This window comes from Acanthochromis polyacanthus, chromosome 15 (genome assembly GCF_021347895.1).
Source record: "Acanthochromis polyacanthus isolate Apoly-LR-REF ecotype Palm Island chromosome 15, KAUST_Apoly_ChrSc, whole genome shotgun sequence".
In the NCBI taxonomy this organism is placed as follows: Eukaryota; Metazoa; Chordata; class Actinopteri; family Pomacentridae; genus Acanthochromis; species Acanthochromis polyacanthus.
In genome coordinates this window covers 24,929,853-24,949,682 of record NC_067127.1, presented here as the reverse complement: position 1 = coordinate 24,949,682, position 19,830 = coordinate 24,929,853, and the positions used below count along the sequence as shown (strand labels likewise).

The following is a 19,830-nucleotide window of genomic DNA, read 5'->3' as shown; positions in this document are numbered from 1 at the left end:
CTATTGTTCTGATGTTATTCTTCACTCTCTTTATATAATTAGACAGATATGTAAATGCGTCTTTTGGTGCACATTTTTATTCACAGTCAAAGAGGAACCACAGCTGGTGTAAAAAAATATATATCACCTGAGATTTCATTATTGACACGATACCAGTATGTTGCTATGTTGCTAAGAATTTGTTCATTCTTGAAATAAATTCTGATTGCTGTTTAAATAAGAATGGTGAAGCAGTTTGGTGCATTTAGAGGTGCAATTTTCTTACAGGGTGCAGCTGTAGACAGAACAGCCGTGGACTTATTGTGTTAAATAGCTCCATGTAGTGGACAGTTTAAATCATTACATCTAGTGTCAACTCAAAACTATTCTGATTATCAGCCTTGACTAAGCTCAGTGTGTTGGGCGAATGATCATCAGTTGTTTACATGCAAAGTCTAGACATTGTTGATGTAGTAAATGACTATTCTAGTTGAAAACGGCTGATTTTTAATGGATTATCTACATAGGGGTACAGAGGCCCATTTCCAGGAACCATCACTCCTGTGTTCTCATGCTACATTATGTTAGCTAATCGTGATGAAAGGCAAACTGGTGACTAGAAAACCGTTGTGCAATTATGTTAGCACATGAATAAAAGTGAGAGTTTTCATGGAAAGCATGAAATTGTCTGGGTGACCCCAAACTTTCGAATGGCAATGCATAAATATACAGACGTGGATATAATATTAAATAGATGGTGTAAATGTACAGTTAGGGATAAAAAATGGGATAACCAGTTTAAATACTTGGGCTACTATAAACTGTATGAGCAACAGAACACACAGTGTATATATGCAAGATAAACAGTATGAACAATACTTCACAAGATGTATGTAAGTTCAGTGAAACCTGCTTTCATTTCAGCTCTATTCATGTCATGCAGGACATCAGGTGGTCTGCAGAGTTACGGCAGGACACCATTATGTTACTTATTATGTCAATGCAAGCAACCTTTCACCAGTCTAGGAAGCAGAAGTCCCTGATTGGCTTACACCCACTTCTGCATTTTGGACTTTCAGTGCTACAGTATTAAAAGCAGTCACAACTGCAGCGAGACTATCAGTCCCAGAGCTTTAACACTTCAACACAAAACCCACTTGATTTTAAAATGAGCAACCAGTCTTTTCTAGTAAATGTGAATGACTGGATAGTAGAGAACCAAAATGCTTTTCTACCACCAGTGTGCAACAAGCTCATGTGAGTACCATCTTTTTCTTTCATATTTGCCAAACTGCTATATATTTTTGTCATTACAGTGGACATTTGTTTGTAAGTGCAAATGATAGATTACACAATGTATTAAAGAATGTGTAGTTCATTTGACATTTTTACAATTAGGCTGAAAATTCTGTTTTGGTGCATATAGAAATGAGCAACTAGAGTAACTGTTTAAGGACCTGGTCACTACAAGATTGTCTCTAATTCCTCTTTCTGTCAGGCACTTTTCCCAGTTGCTTATCATGTTTGTTGGAGGTCCCAATACCAGGAAGGATTATCATATAGAGGAGGGAGAGGAGGTGAGAGAGAAATACTGATTTATCCTGCCTTCATTCCAACCCACACATGCTCCTAATGAAACCAGGAGACCACCTTCAACCTGATTGCTTCATGCAAACTTGAAGAATGAGAACAAAATGTAGCCTTCAGTTCTTGCTTTTTCCTAATCCATGCTTTCAGTCCCCTATATTACTGCCTCCACATCAGGGCCAAATTCTGCTAGTGTTGCAATACATGGTCAAATGATTGTGGCCAGCTGCCACTATTAGTTTTTTAGAAGAAGTGTGGTTGTTGGCATCCTTGTCTGCCATGATATTTGAAGTTTCAAAGTACAGAGTGTCAGCTGACAGCCACTTTCAAAAGTCATTACTCAGTGGTGGTCCTTAATATTTTTAAAGTTGTGCTTATCTTCTACACTGTCTAAATAACAGCCCAGAGGATAAGGTGGACACTCCTGCATTTATTGTTTTTTTTTTGTTTTTTTTTAGCTCTGTGGTTCAGTGCATTCAATTTAAAACTAAAGCTCTTAGGTCATTAATTAACAGCCAAAAAAATTCTTCTCTGTGTTTCTGAGGTGCATATGTAGAGTTTTCTTTTTCGATGAAATCAATTCCTTTCTGCCTTCAAATGGCTTAGATGTTGTTCTCCACTCACACTTCCTCTATTTACTGTAGCTTGAACACAACAGCTCAACTACAAATCTGCCCTAAAATGTAAATGTAAATTGCTAAAATATGCTTCTTAGTTTGCACTGCTGGTCCCATAGACCCCTCTGGCTTCAGAGTGTTCTTCTTTCTGGAACATCACCTTGCCTAACTTTATCAGCTCTGAGCCATGGGTAGGCTCTTTGATAACGAGCAGTGAAACAACATAATCACCTCAAAAGTGTCCAGCTACGTTTGAATCCTTAAAATTTGGGCCCTGTGTGTTAAAATGCCTAAATTTTCATCACAGTTTTCTCAATATTGACTGAAACAAGATGTTCTGTTCAAGCAGCAAAAACTGAAATATTTTCATTTTATGTTCTGTGCTTCCTTCTTACTGGTACCTGCATTATCCACTATTATTACCAGTGCCAACAATTCAGTTGGAGACTACAGCATGTCCTGTTAGTAGCGACTTACAGTGTTATACACTTCTCAAAAAAATTAAAGGAACACTTTGAAAATACATCATATTTCAATACGGGGAAAAAACAAACTGGATATTAGCATTGATATGGACTGAATAATTTGTTAGGAATGAAAAGTGCCACATTGTTTGATGGGAATGAAAATTATCAACCCCCCAGGAGGGCTTAATTTAAGACACCCCAAAATCAAAGTGAAAAACTGATGTGAGGCTGGTCCATCTTGCTGAAATTCCTTGGCAGCAACTCAAAATGGTATTCAGTAGTTTGTATGGTCTCCATGTGCTTGTATGCATGACTGACGATGCCGGGACAAGCTCTGAATGAGACGACAGATGGTGTCCTGAGGTATCTCCTCCCAGAACTGGACCAGGGCATCACTGAGCTCCTGGACAGTCTGAGGAGCAACCTGATGGTGTCGGATGGAACAAAACATAATGTTCCAAAGGTGTTCTATTGGATTCAGGTCAGGTGAGCATGGGGGGCCAGCTAATGGTATCAGTTCCTTCATCCTCCAGGAACTGCATGAATTCTCTTATTACATAAGACTGGCCATTGTCGCGCACCAGAAGGAATCCAGGACCACCGCACCAATGTAGGGTCTGACAATGGGTCAAAGGATTTCATCCTGATACCTAAAGGCAGTTAGCCTAGCCGCGCTAGACAACCCACGGCAACGAATTTAATTCTCTGCCAGGGTGGGTCTAGTTACCCTCCATAAGGCTCGAGGCTGGATTCTCCTAAAACTGGCCGGACGAATCACCATGAAGTGTAGAGTCAGAAGGCGGGCGTAACGAAGTGACGACAGAGGCGTGACGATTCTGACAGAAACAACCAGCGCACAATAAACAGTTATCTTTCGACTCGGCTTTGGCCACAGCCCTTAAAGATTTGAAGCCAAAATTCAACTTGAAATATAAACAAAGGACGGCACTTAAGTGTTTCATTGAGAAGAAAGACGTATTTGGACTAATGCCGACGGGATAAGGCAAATCCTTAATATACCAGTTGGCTCCGCGGCTCCACGGCTCCGCTGGTTGGGAAGCTAATGGGACTTAGCCACAATCCGCTGGTGCTCTCGGAACTACGTCAGCCTATTCATTGCGTTGATTGGTTGTATACCTACCCAACTGCTGCAGAGGGATTTGATAGACAATCTTTTATCCCGCCTCCCTCCCTGTCGAGCTTCCCTAGACCCTTGTGCCGTCAGAAACATGGGTGTAGCATGGCTAGGCTAAAAGGCAGTCAGAATGCCACTGTCCAGCCTGTAGAGGTCTGTGCGTCCCTCCATGGATATGCCTCTCCACACCCTCACTGACCCACCACCAAACCGGTCATGCTGAACAATGTTACAGGCAGCAAGACATTCTCCACGGCTTCTCCAGACCCTTTCATGCCTGTCACATGCGCTCAGGGTGAACCTGCTCTCATCTGTGAAAAGCACAGGGCACCAGTGGTGGACTTGCAAATTCCTGTGTTCTATGGCAAATGCCAGACGAGTTCCACAGTGCCAGTCAGCGAGCACAGCAGGCACTAGAGGACGCTGGGCCCTCAGACCACTCTCATTACATCTCTTTCTGATTGTTTGATCAGAGACATTCACACATTCACATTCTGCTGGAGGTCATTTTGTAGAGCTACTGCAGTGCTCATCCTGTTCCTCCTTGCACAAAGGAGCAGATACCTGTCCTGCTGATCGGTTGAGGACCTTCGACAGCCCTGTCAAGCTCTCCCAGACTAACTGCCTGTCTCCTGGAATCTCCTCCATGCGCTTGAGAATGTGCTGGGAGACACAGCAAACCTTCTGGCAATGGCACACATTGATGTTCCATCCTGGAGGAATTGGACTGTCTGTGGAACCTCTGTAGGGTCCAGGTATCGCCTCATGCTACCAGAAGTGACTCTGACCCTAGCCAAATGCAAAACTAGTGAAAAATAGTCAGAAAACATTAGGAAGGAAAAAAATGTCAGTGGCCTTCACCTGTAAACTCATTCCTGTTTTGGGGGTTGTCTCATTGTTACCCCTCTAGTGCATCTGTTGTTAATTTTATGAACACCAAAGCAGCTGAAACTGACTAAAAAGCCCCTCAGTTACTTACTTGACCAGATCAGTATCCCACATGTTTCACTGATTTGATGCAATACTTAGATTAAAAAGTGTTCCTTTAATTTTTTTTAAAGCAGTGTACATTCTTTCACCACATAAGCAGAACTTACCAACACCTGCAAATACATTTTGATGAATAACATTTAACCTGATGCTATTCTTCGTCTGTCTTCCATTCACTGTTTTAAATAGTTGTTTTACCAGCTGAAGGGGGACATGTGTTTGAAAGTGATTGAAAACGGCAAACACAAGGATGTGCACATCAAGGAGGGAGAGGTGAGCTTTAATATTTTGAATATGCATTACTATTGCATTTTACCTTGACATTAAAGCTATACAGAATTTGTCTATATAGAGAGTCCATCTTTAAATCAATGCATTATGTCCTTGCCCCTTGTAATACGGGTTACTAATGAAAATAAGGAAATGCATCATGCTTCTGTGATGATTTCTTTTAACAATCTACATTCCATTAATTCCCTTCCAATTTGTAGATGTTTCTGCTGCCTGCTCGGATCCCTCATTCCCCTCAGAGACAGGCCAACACTGTAGGACTGGTGGTAGAGAGGAGGCGGCTTCTGACAGAGACCGACTGCCTGAGGTTAACCCCTGTAACTCCATCTCTTTCCCTTTTCTCAACGAAATAATGCCAAGAAAATAACCACAGGACATGTTCAGAAATACACAGAGCTGTAGTCCAACTAAAAGCATGCCAATAAAAGTCAAATATACTTTACAGAACTAAGTGACAAATCAGAAAATCAGATCTTTAGTGGGCTGCAGGAAATACAAGGAGTACAACAGTTACTGCAATTGCTTTAATGTAATGCGGAGCAGGTGACAATACAGCATGGTGTCTGCTCCAGAGGGTCTTAATACAATCTTAATACCATCTTCGGTAACACTTTATAATAGCTATACATTATTAAGCATTAGTTAAACATTAGTAAAGTGCTTAATTCATCATTAACTCATCATTTGTAACTAATTAGTTATACGTGCTTAATTAATCATGAATTCATGATCTGTATGACATTTATTATGCATTACTAAGCGCTTAATAAACCCGTTTAAAAATGTTTTGTTGCTCATTGATAACCTCAGTTGTTAATACTTTATAAAGGGTTAGCAACTGTGTTAGTATATGATTTACAAACACATATTCATACTCAATGAATAACTTATTAATGCGGTTACTACTCATTAGTTAAGTATATTCCGTGAGCCCATCTAAAGTGAGGACTATCTATGCTTTATAAAGCATTTATAAATGACACAGAAGCAAAGATATACAAAGTGTCAGTTTTATTGGTCCCAAACAATACAAGTTCTTTTAAATACACACTTTAAACAAATACAATCTATAAAATTTCAAGTAAACTTGACAAACATCTTCAAATAACAACAGTCTGTGATCGTATAAAATAGAAAAATAAAATACAAGCTCTTTTAAATACACACTTTGCAATCCTTAACATTTCAAGTAAACTGGTGAACTATCTCTTTAGGTCACACACACACCAGAGGTAAGTGGCTGCCTGATTCTGGGATTCCGCCAGTGCATTTCAATGGGAAACGAGTGCACTCCTCCTCCTGCCAAAGGTAAGAGTTGCAGCAGGAGGAATCCGCTCGTTTCCCATTGAAATACATTGGCGGAATCCCAGAATCAGGCAGCCACCTACTTCTGGTGTGTGTGTGCCCTTGAATTGCACAAGGTGCTTTACAGTAAAACAAATATACCGTTTTCAAATATTGCAAGATAACACTAGATCATTTCTGCAACCTGTTTGCCTCTACGATCAGCTGCCATCTCTCCAGCGTGATATGGTTCTCTCTCCGACTTCCGCATTTGAGAAAAATAAAAAACAAAAACCGCGCGGTCTCGCTCTCCAGAACCGCGGAGGAGGCTGGGACTTGTAGGACTCTGGGATGTGCGGACGCTACTGCGCATGCTCTTACCGTCAAAAACGCTAGTGCGCATGCTCCAAAATGCAGAAGTCACGCTGGAGAGATGGCAGCTGATCGTAGAGGCAAACAGGTTGCAGAAATGATCTAGTGTTATCTTGCAATATTTGAAAACGGTATATTTGTTTTACTGTAAAGCACTTTGTGCAATTCAAGGGCACACACACACCAGAAGTAGGTGGCTGCCTGATTCTGGGATTCCGCCAATGTATTTCAATGGGAAACGAGCGGATTCCTCCTGCTGCAACTCTTACCTTTGGCAGGAGGAGGAGTGCACTCGTTTCCCATTGAAATGCACTGGCGGAATCCCAGAATCAGGCAGCCACTTACCTCTGGTGTGTGTGTGACCTAAAGAGATAGTTCACCAGTTTACTTGAAATGTTAAGGATTGCAAAGTGTGTATTTAAAAGAGCTTGTATTTTATTTTTCTATTTTATACGATCACAGACTGTTGTTATTTGAAGATGTTTGTCAAGTTTACTTGAAATTTTATAGATTGTATTTGTTTAAAGTGTGTATTTAAAAGAGCTTGTATTGTTTGGGACCAATAAAACTGACACTTTGTATATCTTTGCTTCTGTGTCATTTATAAATGCTTTATAAAGCATAGATAGTCCTCACTTTAGATGGGCTCACGGAATATACTTAACTAATGAGTAGTAACCGCATTAATAAGTTATTCATTGAGTATGAATATGTGTTTGTAAATCATATACTAACACAGTTGCTAACCCTTTATAAAGTATTAACAACTGAGGTTATCAATGAGCAACAAAACATTTTAAACGGGTTTATTAAGCGCTTAGTAATGCATAATAAATGTCATACAGATCATGAATTCATGATTAATTAAGCACGTATAACTAATTAGTTACAAATGATGAGTTAATGATGAATTAAGCACTTTACTAATGTTTAACTAATGCTTAAACACGACCAGTAAAAAAATTTGGACACACCTCATTTATTTATTTGTTAGTTTTTTTTCTAAATTTTAGATTAATACCAAAGATTATAAGGATTAATAATGATAATAGGGATGACAGGACAACAGCTTCAAGCACAGCTAAACAGTGGTCGTAGTAAGAAGTTTCAGTTTCCACTGTGAAGAGAAGGCTCTGAGTTGCAGGTTTACAGCAAGAAACCCATAGCTAATACGTCAGAATAAGAAAAAGAGGTTTGCCTGGGCCATGAAACACTGCCAATGGACTACTGAAGACTGGAAGAAGGTATTATAGACTAATGAATCAAAATTTAAAATGTTTGGTTTATCACATAGGATTTTTGTATGCTGTCCAGTAGGAGAAAGGATGGTTCCTCAGTGTGTGACATCAACTGTCAAACATGGAGGAGGAAGCATGATGGCCTGAGGCTGTTTTGCTGGATTCAGGGTCGGTGACTTGTACAGAATGAGAGGTACCCTGAACCAAAATGGCTACCACAGCATTCTGCAGTGCAATATAGTACCCTCTGCTATGTTCCTAGTTGGTCAGAGGTTCATCCTACAGCAAGATAATGACCCAAAACATAAGTCAAAGCTATGCCAGAACTACCATAGGAAAAAGAATGGTAAGCTTGGAAACATGGAATGGCAGCACAGTCTCCAGACTTAAACCCCATGGAGCTGGTTTGGGATAAACCGGACAGAAGAGAGAAAGCAAAGCAACCTACAAGTGCCACACATTTATGATTTGATTTGATTTCCATTGTGGAAAGAATGCCACGAGTGTGTTCAGATGTTCTATCTGCCAAAGTGGCTACATTGATAAGTTCAAAGCTTAGAATACATTTTGGTTTCTAAACTGATTTTATTTTTATTTTTTTACTTCATTTGTTTTTTGTTCTATTGTTTAATTTCATAGTACAATGAGGCATTAACATGCACAATTTCTAATAAAAAACTGGAAAAATTTGCGGTGTTCTAAAACTTTTGACCAGTTGCATATATATTTGACCACCACCCAGTGTAAGGTGTTTGCCACCACTGCCCTAAATTTATAGTATTGCTGATTACCAAAATATCTTATGTTTCTGTAATGGTTAATCCGCAATGTGCAAGCTCTTTAAACAAAAGGATATCTTTAATGCTAAAATATTGTTGTTATTCATGAATTTTCAAATGTACTCTTTTGCAAAAAACTGAAAAAATAGTAAAGCACATTATTGTTTTTTTGATAGAGTCCAAATTAAAGCAGTTCATGATGCGAGAGATCGAAAATGAAAGCTAAGCAGATGTCAGGCACCTCCAGATTTGAAGTATTAGAAACAAAAGGCCACTGCTGATCTTCAGGCAGAGATTATGGTTTCAAGATCAGAATCTGACAAAATGTCCAGAATGACCGTAAGTAGGGCACTAAAGGAACAAGGCTTAAAGGGAAGAATAGGTGCTAAGAAGACATTATTGAGGCCTGCAAATATCCAAAAACACCTCAAATTTGTCAGGGAGCAGAAACACTGGACTGTAGATGTCTGGAAGACGGTACTCTGGACAGACGAGTCCAAGTTTGAACTCTTCGGTCAGCATCACCATGTTTGTATCCACATAAAACTGGAGAACGATTTGATGCTAGATGCATTGCACCCATAGTGAAACGCAGTGGAGATTCCACTATGGTCTGATTGGTCATGGGTTCATAGACCAAGAAGACAAACAATGACCCCAAACATACTTCAAAGACATAAATCTAATAAAAAAGACCCTACTTCTTACTTGATTTATTGCCACAGTAAAGATTTTCCTAAAGAGTTTATGGTTTCAATCACTAGTTTAAAGTCTAATCTTGCTTTAGATAATAAAGCATTCTATATGCTGTCGGGCCTGGCTACCTATTGACCCTGAGTTCTCAAGTTCAAGGTCCTTGGTAAGGATCCATTGTTCGCTTGTCACAACCAGTTCTAAAAGACCAAGATGGCAAAGTGTCAAAATTTAAAAGGCTTTAAAAAATGCTTTAACATTGTAGTCCACAAACCAACAGGCAACATCACATTCATCACTTCTTTTTTTTATGTAGAATTCATAGTAAAATAGCTTGATAGCCTCTGTAATTCATTTCTACTTCAATAATGTCAAGATGCCCAGCACCAGAGGAAGCAAAGCAACCCCAAATCATGATGTATCCACAACTGTAGTGATGATGGCACTGATGTTATTTGATGTCCTATGGATGCATTGTTACATGTGCATTTGTAGAATGTAATTACAAAGACTTCCTGTTTTGCATCTCTGCCCAGAACAGTCATAAAAGTCAGTGCTATAGGCAGATTCGTAGGATTCTCAGTGACTCAAAGCAGAATTGACATTAGAGTGTGTTGGTGTTTCCAGGTACTATGTGGGCAACAGCACTGACATCCTGTTTGAGAAATGGTTCTACTGCCAGAACCTAGGAACTCAACTGGTGCCAATAATTAAAGAGTAAGACGTCTTCCTGCCTTTACAAACAAGCCATTAGAAAAGTTTATTGGTTTTGTTGTAGTTTGTTTGGTTTATAAACTTTTTGCTTGCAGGTTCATGGCATCTAAGCAGTGCAAAACAGGAAAACCTGATCCAAGTGAGTTGTTCAGAAACTTATTAAAGTGTCTTGTGTCTGATCTAAAGGGTGGAAACATTAAATTGATTATCTTTGAACAAACAGATGAAGTCTTCAGGGAGCCTCCATTTCAGTTTAATACCATGAATGTGATGTCACCCTTCTCCTTCAAAGACTGGCTGGAAAAACAAAGGCCGTCACTGGGCAATGGAAAGTCTGTCGACATGTTTGGAGCTCAGTTTGAAACAGAGGTACAAGAATTTTTTTTCTTTCCTCATGTAGTTGCTGATAATTTAATTGACCATTTTATATGGGTTAAAGCTCTTGTGTGGTTATTGTTGTATAATAAAGTTTAAACAATCGAGAACAGAGTAAACTACAAATGTTTTTCGTAGGAAACACTCTCATATTTCTTCAACTAAGGCATTAAAAAGTGACATTCCTGATTTAGTACCAGAAGTCAGGTATCCAGTGACCTACAAAGCTGGTTTGGAAACTTTTTTAGTTGAATATATAATATAAAGAAGATCAATTTCTAATGTGATATTTTTTGGGGAAAATACTTGAGAAACTGGTTTATATTAAGCTTCTGAACTTTAATAGTGCCAGCAGTATTTGTCAAACATTTAATTTGTTTTTAGATGACAGGTAGAAACTACTTTCCCCCCCAGATAGTAAAGACAAAACATTCTGTGTAGTTCACCTCAAGGCCAAATCCAGGAGTCAGTTGCTGCAAATTTCAAACTTAGCCTAGTTGCAGCATAACTTTCCCTAAATCATAATGTACCAAATCTGAGTAGGACTTGGTAGGACATGCAGGATGGTTGCACAGCTGATAGCCAGTCAACTGTTACTGACCTGTCTGCTACAAGAATAAAAGAGCAACATGCGGCCCATTTGAATTTGGTAGTTATGAAAACTTTGAAGGAAAACTGGTAAAGCCAAATCCAAGCCCCCATTCATCATTCTGCAGATGCAGAGATCAGGCTATATCATCTGCAGATATGGCAACGGTTTCCAATGCTATGCAGATGACATACAGCTCTATACCTCTGCTTCACCCTATGACTGAAACCCTGCTAAAGGACTTGTAAATTGTATTTCAGCAATGAATGATTGGATGTCTCAAAATGTACCTTATTTTAAAGTAATCTTTTCAAGATTGCTTTTCTTAAAATAAGAAAAACACACTAACTCTAGAGTACTAAACATTTTGATTGTTCATACTTCTTGCTTCTGATGTTTAATGGTATTTTTGTTACTTTTGTGAAGCACATTATTTTTCTGTTTTTTGCATTAAGTGATTATTGTTATGACCTAAACTTTACCTTGAAAAGAAAAAAAGTGTTCAAAACACAATAGGGACTCTAAATAGGGTTTGTATTATTTATATAATGGCATGTATTATTTACGTAGCATTTATTTTTTTATACATGTACAGTAGCTGGTAATGGTGTTACAAGTTCTAGTTCCTACTGTTTCTAACTAATTTTGATACTTGAGTGAATTCTGTAAGACAGGCTTTACTAAGGCAAAACTCTAACTAAAGTCTAATGCAGGATAATAGTGGTATATCGAGCTTGTGGAAATTCCCTACTGGCGTCGTGGATGAGATAATGTCACAGCAAGTTTTGACCGGAAAATTTCAACACAAGTCCTAGTTCCTCGGGTTTCTAACTAATTTTGACACTTGAGTGAATTCTGCAAAAAGCAGGCTGTACTAAGGCAAAATTGAAACTAACATCTAATGCAAGCCTGTGGAAATTCCCTACTGGTGTCATGGATACGATTATGCCACAGCAAGTTTTGACTGCATAAATTTCAACACAAAGGCAGAATTACAGTTGAGACAACATCAGCATATGAGATGTATCATAGATGATAATAGAGATAAAGAAGATTCTCTTATGACTCCAACAGGCAACAGTGTTCGGACCTGGACTGACAGAGACGTCAGTGCGACAAAGTGATGTGTGGATTTGGCAAATGGTATGTATGTACAGTGTAGTGTGTCCCAGCCATCTCCTGTGCTGCTCTATGTAAAAATTTTGTTCAAAAATTTCAAAACTGTGCCTGTAAAAATCATCAGCTGTACCTGATTTTACCTTGGCCAAGTACTCTGGTTGTGCACTCCCGGTGCTTCTGCAACAGTTCTTGCACCTAGATTGTTTGCACTGATTCTTCTCTTTCATACACTTCAGGACATAACAGTAAAAGTCTGTCTTGACATGGACACAGAGTCCGACCCTGAAGCATTAATTCCTGGTTGATAACTACATAAATGTTGAGAAAAACATTCTGTTGGTATACTCCTGACCTGATGTGTCTTGCCCAGTTTTGGAAACTGTGGCCTCTTATTTTTTCTTCTCTTAGCAGTACCCACAGACACACCTCTAATTATCAACAATGCTCTTCTACATGAAGGCTGGATCCTCTCTGGAGCTGAATGACAGAATGTGTTTTTGTATCACAAATGCACACCTACCAGTTGTCACCAAAAACGTCTAACACAGGCCTTCATGTTAATAGTGTGGTGTCATGTCACATGACCATGAGCACGACACACTTCATGGGCACCACAGTCACAGAACTTTTTGATCATCACATGGACATGTGTCTGACCTGCTTTCTCTCAGCCAAACTTATTCCTCTCTTATTCTCTTATTTTCTGTCTCTCTATTAGGAGGGATCCTCAAGAGTAACTTTGAATGAGCAGGAGTTCACCCTTTCTGCAGGGGACAGTTTGCTTGTTCCCGAGCAGAGCCAGTGAGTCAATATTAATGAATAATTAACCAACTCAGTATCAAAGTATTAGGCAATTTTTAGATCGAAGGTGTTAAAATTTAGCTTCCAAGATATCCCAGTGTCGTTTTAAAGTATGTGATTTGACAGTTGTGACTGAAATATTACTTCCTCAAAACCAACCAAAAATGGCTTTTTCTTTTGTAGATACCAGTGGCAGAGAGATGAGGGGACTGTGGCTTTGTGTGTGGTTCAAAACCCAGAGCGGAAAAGACCCTAACCATCAACTGCCTGTTCGCATAAATACAGCAGACTCTCATGTGGAAATATACCCCTGTTCTTCACATAGAGCTCTATCGGTCAGTGAACAGTGCAATGGGTATCATTATCACATACAGTACGTTGTGCAAACTATGCACTCAGTTAAGTTCTGTTTATTGGTAATGGAAATGAGTATAAACCGCTTTCAGCATTATTGGCTAGAAGAAACAACAGAAACTGAAAGTGCACTCATTCATTTTGACACTGCATGTAATTCTGTATTAACATTAAGAGAGAACTAATAAAGATATATCTTAAGAAATGAAAGTGCACAATATGGTTATTTGTCTTAACACACACTCTCCTTGACAGTTAATTACAGTTCGTTAAGCGTAATGACTGCTACTGTTGTCAGACTTTGAAAAAAGTAAAAGTTGTAGTTCCAGTAGTTCCAGACTAATCCCGGTGACTGAGAAGATGTAAAACACAAGTTTCAACAAGCACCAGGAATGTAACCTTGTTGTCAGATGGTGCCCATGTGTTGCATGCCAACTTCTGCTTGAAAGTTTTTTAATCCACTTTACAATCTTTTTTCAACTGAAATGACCGTTTCTAGAGAAGTCCCAAATGCCTGGACATGAGTTCAGAAAAGATTTGGCTGTGAGACGTGGTAAGACACATTCATAAAACTTGTCTCCCAGGAATGGGTGCAGCTATTAATGAGGCTAAGGTTCTTTTGATTTATGTGTTGTAGATAAAATGGCAATATGCAAATGGAATACACGTGGGTCTGGTGTTTGTTTAGGACAGTATGGTCAGATTTTCTGAATATAAACTGTGTTGGTGCATTAAAATGACATTAAACAGGATTTGTACTAACAGTTCTAAATCCTACTTTTCATGTCACAGAGACGTCTCCTTAAAGACAAACTTCACCTAGGCATTGTGTCTTATTTTCATTCAACCTTTTCCAATAAAAAGCAAGTGTTTTTTTTGTTTGTTTGTTTGTTGTTTTTTTTTTAACCTTTTTAACATGGTCATATGGTATTGCTTTATATGTTTAAAAAACCTGTCAACTTGCAGTGTGGGGCTTTTTGTATGAGAGGAGTAAAGTAAAAGAAGAGATCCTTATTTTGGTTCAAAAGTGCAAAAAGTGAACCTTTGAGTCTTTATGTCGCATTAGCAACACTCGATATTTGAAATTTCAATTGTAAACTGTAATGTAGTTTTATAGTGGTTGAGCAAAGTTGTTGGTGAGCTGGTGTGCTTGAGCTGCAGCAGTTTGGGGAGGGACAAGTGGAGAAAGACAACAGCATAGAAATCCACATTCTAGAGGACGGAACGGTGTGGAGTTATATTTAAGTCATTTTAAGACAAAAATTGTTTTTAATTGATAAAAGCTTGTAACTGTGATACACAGAGATGAGTTTTTAGGGGTTTCATCAATGATTGCAGAGGGACTTGAAGGAACATTTTTAACCCCTTGATGCCTGAATTTATTTACAATTAAATTAAAAAAAAACCTTTTTGCTATCTCGGCTACAATCTGAATGAAAGTGGTATGTTACAAATTTGCGACAATAGGCATCAAGGGGTTAAAGAGATGTTCATTTTTTGTGATCTATGTCAGTTGAAAACGTTGGTGGGTTGAAGCCAAGGGGCAATTATCTTAGCTTGGTTTAGCTTAGGCTAACTCAGTTTAGCTTAGACTAGAAGAAGCAGGAAACACCTAGCACGACTTTCTCTAGAATTTAAAAAATAACTCTTAAGGCTCTTTCCACTTTTTTCAAGTTTGTGTTAAAACAAGCTACTGCAACTCCTCGCTGAGTCTTCATATTTAACAGATTGATATAAGAGTGATGTCAATCTTGAAAACTAACTCTATGCAAGAAAACAAAAGATCTCATCAGCGTTTCACTGATGCTGTCAAACAGTGAGTTCAAGTTACCTACCAAACCAGTTTTTCCAATATAATAGTTTACTACAGGGTCTGAGACAAAGCCCACAGGTTGAATTGAAGCTGTCAGTTTTAATTTGTCACAAGTCAGGCAGCCAGATGTTTTTACAAACAATGTCAAAAAATGTTTTGTTGCTAATTTTGCAAGCACACAATTCTAGATCATCGGGATATCTGTTCAGTTGTGCAGCCTTATCCTCAGAGTGTTCCTGATTACATGCTGCTCTGCTATAAATGCTGCCACAGCCCAGGGCACCGCGTACTCCAGAGTCACCAGTCCTCCCAGGTTGTATCTATGATCTGAGTAGTCCCAGGGACAGGCCTCCAGCAGCCTCAGCCCCACCCCCCAGCTGAACTCCCACAGGTAGATGAACATGGTGTAGGCTGTCAGCCGCACAGGCAGTGGGTAATGCTGAGCCAGCAGCATGGCCCTCAGGCTCTCCATGAGGTAGATTGCAGTGGCATACATGGGCAGTGCCCACAGGCTGCTGTGACCGGCCAGTCTCCTGTCCTGGGTCCTGCACCAGTCCCACACAGCGGTGAAGGCCACCTCACAGAGGCAGCCATGCAGCGCGTACATATAGAGACGTGCAAAAGCAGAGAGAGGATGACTGGATTCTGCTGAGGCTTCATCTTCAACACCAGTCCCTGTCACAACAAAAGAGTACAGTATACAGTAACTTTACTGTATGTTTTTGAAACATTTGGAGTAAAAAGCTTATTTGCTTCATTGGTGAGATCAGATCAATACCACTCTCATGTCTTTATGGTAAATATGAAGCTGCAGCCATGGACTAGTTTGTTTAGCTTAGCACAAAAATGAAAATGGAGAAGACACCTATCCTAGCTCTGTTTGAAGAGCATAAAATCATTCTTTATAATGTATTTCTTTAGTTAGTACAACATTTAAACTGTAAAAATAGCAAGTTGTGGTTTTACTATATGACTATTTCATTGCCTGGAACAATTTCTTAAAGTCTCTGCTGACTGTCTCAATTTTGACATCCAGCTTCCCATACAGCCAGATTCTCATTTTTATTGTTTCATTTTTATGCACACTAAACATACAGCATACGACATATGTGACCTTTGGAAGAGCTGGTAGGTGAACTGTGTTAGCTATGGACTGCATCTGGCTAACTGCTGTCTTTCAATCCTTCTACTATGGTAGGCTAAGTTAAGCTACATTAAGATACATAAAATGAATGACAACAGGAAGTGGTGTTAGCCACTCAGTGCATTTTTATCCCACTATATATAATAAATAATGTGTTAAAACACATCAGGTCACATGAATTCCACTCCTGTGGCCATAGAGATGACTGAGTTTTGATCATGAAGACTTAACACTTCTCTGCTAATCCAGGCTAGTTAGGTTGTAGCCACAGAGTCCTACCTGGTGTTGCATTTTTCTCCATAGTATTTCAATATTTATTTATGGTCTTATGTAGTATAAAAAAAATGTAATTCTTAATGTGTGAAGCAATAAAATAAAAAAAAATTGAGCAAACAGGAAGGAGTGGCAAAATTAGCCTTGGCTAATGATAACAGCTAGCCTTAATTAGCTGAAGTGTATGTGGTTTTTACTTTAGTTTCATAGTTTTTGTCAAGTTTGCATGCTGTTGTCACCCCAAGTTGTGAACTGTATAGAATAACTATTTTTATAAGATAAGATGGTAAGATGTCAAAAGTTTTTAATGTTATTTTATACACACATACACAAACAAACAAACAAACAAACAAACACACACACACACAGTTGTAAAAATCTCAAGTCTGGACTATTTTTAAACACATAGAATCATATCCCTTCAACAATCTCGATACAGATTGAAAAAATTTCCTGTAAATCTATTCAGCATTTGCTTTTACTGTGATCCTCAATTTAACATAACTTATGTTAAGATTTTAATAAATATTACAGGTTGTTTTAGCTAGATTTTCATCCTTACAGTATACTACCTGTAGTGCATACAATCTTGTTTCATGCGTCTTCCACAGGACACCCTGCACAGGGTTCAAGCTCTAATGTGGATTAACAGGCTAATAGCCCTGCTCAGCAAACTAAAGGCTTGGAATATCTTCAACAGGTTTTCATGCGGTACTAGAAAACAGTCATTAATTCAACAAAACCATCAGTTTGATGACAGCTTGCTGTCAATTATTTCTACTCAAACAACAATAGAATAATAAAAAGTAATTTAACATTAGCACTGAATTGAACTCCATCACTTCACTATTTCCCTATTTGCAACTAAAATAAGGATGCAATGCAGTAATGACAGAATTGTGATCCTGTGCAGTCACTAGGAATAATATCAAAATGCAAACAGTTGTAACTCTCACCTTGTTCTTTACCGTCCCGCACTCTCCTCACATTGAGCTTTCTTGCATCCATCCCCGGACAGCATATGGGACTCTGTGGCTTTGTAATCCCTCTGCTTCCCTATGTGTGTGCATGCGTGTGTGTGTGTGTGTGTGTGTGTGTGTGTGTGTGTTTATGTGTGTGTGGATCTTGAGCTAAACATTAAGCTGCTCCATGTTATCAGAATGAGACAGTGATGTCTCTGTCACAGGCTGAAGCCGGGAACCAAGGAAGCAAAACCCAGACCACCTGAGGAAAAAGTGTATGTGTGTAGAATCAATACTAGTATTGATCTCACAGTGGCTGCTTCAGTGTTCTCTTACACATACAGTAAGTGTGCAAATAAGTGTATTGACGTGTGCTTTCAAAAGGCAAACTTGACAGTGTTCCTGTCACACCGAAGCTCAATATAATACTATATCTGAGTCATGTTGTGGGTCACACTGGGGGTTATCGGTGAGACACAGTATCTGGGTGTGTCAGAGAGCCTGGTTGATTATATACACATATCGATTGATGAATGTACTGACTGTCTGTGGAGATATGTTTAAAATTTATATTATATTCAGGTAAATTTAAGGATTGGCATACTGTCTTCTCAGTTGGTAGGTTCACTACTTTGGTCAAGACTAAAATACATGAACAGTCAGTTGATTGCAATGAAATCCAGACATTAATGATTCCCAGAGAATGAATCCTGGAGACTTTTGTGATCCCCAGCTTTTCCTTTAAGTGCTACTAGAATATTTGCAGTTTTTGGCAAAGTGTCTGTATAATTGTTGGATAAAATGGCATGAGATTCAGTGCAAACATTAATGTTCCAAACTGAATGTAATAGTCAATGAAATGCTTTGTTTAACACCACCACCTCAGTTTTACTTGACATCTTTTTGCTAATTAACAAAAGCTAGTATGCTAACACATTAAAGTGAATAAAGTAAGCAACCCACTAAATACTAGCATGTTAGCATTGTCATTGTGAGTATCATAGCAGATGTTAGCATTTAGTCTAAAGTGCATAGATAAAACTTTATGGAGCTGCTAGCACGTGTATGGACTGAGTTTTGTAGCCCACATACAAATATTTCTTGTAGTTATTTTCCTATTTACTTTATGTTTACTTCTGTTTTGTTTACTTGGTAGATACGGTATAAACAATCCATTATCTTTTTTTCTGCAAATACAGTTTTGCCATTTAGTTTACCAAACCAGCTGAATGGCTTTGGTACAGCAGAGAGCTCACTATTATGTCATTATGATTAGAAAATTAAAGTTATTAAAATAAGGAAGTAGAGTATAAGCACTGACTGATGGAGCCATGTTCAGAAAGCTGCCAACAGATGCTGTGAATATGGATGCAGAGCTGTAACATTACAGTTTTTACACATACACTGTATACAATGTAACCATAAAGTGTCACTGAGAACAGATGTCCATCCTGACATGACGCCACTTCTGGGTCTCTTGTGTGTTTGTTTTGTGTGTACTCTAATAAAGCAATTGAACGAATGGCACACCTCCAGATCAGAGTCCAGTGGTTCCAGCAAACACACCTTTAGGGCTGTGGAGGGTGATTGAACTGCTGTGCCAGTGTCAGTGACCATAAAGTTATCTAGCTGACAAAGGTCGGACAGTAATGGACTTGGGGGTTCTGTGTGTGTTGCAGTACTGTAACTGAATTGTTACCAAAGAATGTTTGGTTAAGAAAATTAGCCTTCTCTCTCTCAGAAAAGTCTTCATGTGCTGCACTTAGTAAAAGTTGGTCTGGTATGCTGAACTGACTGCAAATAAATTAACTTTAAATTAGTTGAGAGAAATGATGACTTGATGTTGATAAAATGGAATAGGATGAGTTTGTGAGCAGGAGATAAAAGTGTATCTAAAGATTACATAAGATCAGATGAATGGACCATCTTTGTGTCCTTAATGAATGAATGAATGAATGAATGAATGAATGAATGAATGAATGAATGAATGAATTAGGGTGTGGAAAAGACATACTGAGATGCAATGTGGTGATGTTAGGTGAGATCAAATTAGATGCAGTGAGGTCTGACAGAATACACTGAAATAACATAAAATGAGATGTAATGAAACAAAATGAGATGTAATAAAAGGATTCAGAGAAAATATGAATAGACAAGAGTTATGAGATAGAAGATAAAAGCAAAGTGAAGTGAGGTGGTATTAAATATGACAAAAAATGAGAGGAGGTGCTGTGAGATTTGAAAAATGTAAGTG

General features: G+C 38.6%; 2 protein-coding genes across 2 annotated transcripts; one reads left to right on the top strand and one right to left on the bottom strand.

Annotated features, from left to right (window-relative positions):
* The first annotated feature begins 1,068 nt into the window (after positions 1–1,068).
* haao (3-hydroxyanthranilate 3,4-dioxygenase) lies at positions 1,069–14,259 on the top strand. Its single transcript, XM_022193139.2, has 10 exons — positions 1,069–1,236; positions 1,478–1,556; positions 4,965–5,048; positions 5,267–5,373; positions 10,060–10,149; positions 10,242–10,285; positions 10,370–10,515; positions 12,185–12,253; positions 12,948–13,030; positions 13,214–14,259. Exons 1-10 carry the CDS (start codon positions 1,148–1,150, stop codon positions 13,284–13,286), a joined length of 864 nt encoding a protein of 287 aa, XP_022048831.1. The 5' UTR covers positions 1,069–1,147; the 3' UTR covers positions 13,287–14,259.
* Positions 14,260–15,276: 1,017 nt separating this feature from the next.
* Positions 15,277–17,895, bottom strand: LOC110950505 (transmembrane protein 229B-like). Its single transcript, XM_022193119.2, has 2 exons — positions 17,571–17,895; positions 15,277–15,872 (listed from the first exon to the last, which is right to left on the bottom strand). The coding sequence occupies exons 1-2, from the start codon at positions 17,620–17,622 to the stop codon at positions 15,403–15,405; spliced, it is 522 nt and encodes a 173-aa protein (XP_022048811.1). The 5' UTR covers positions 17,623–17,895; the 3' UTR covers positions 15,277–15,402.
* Between the last annotated feature and the right edge of the window lie 1,935 nt (positions 17,896–19,830).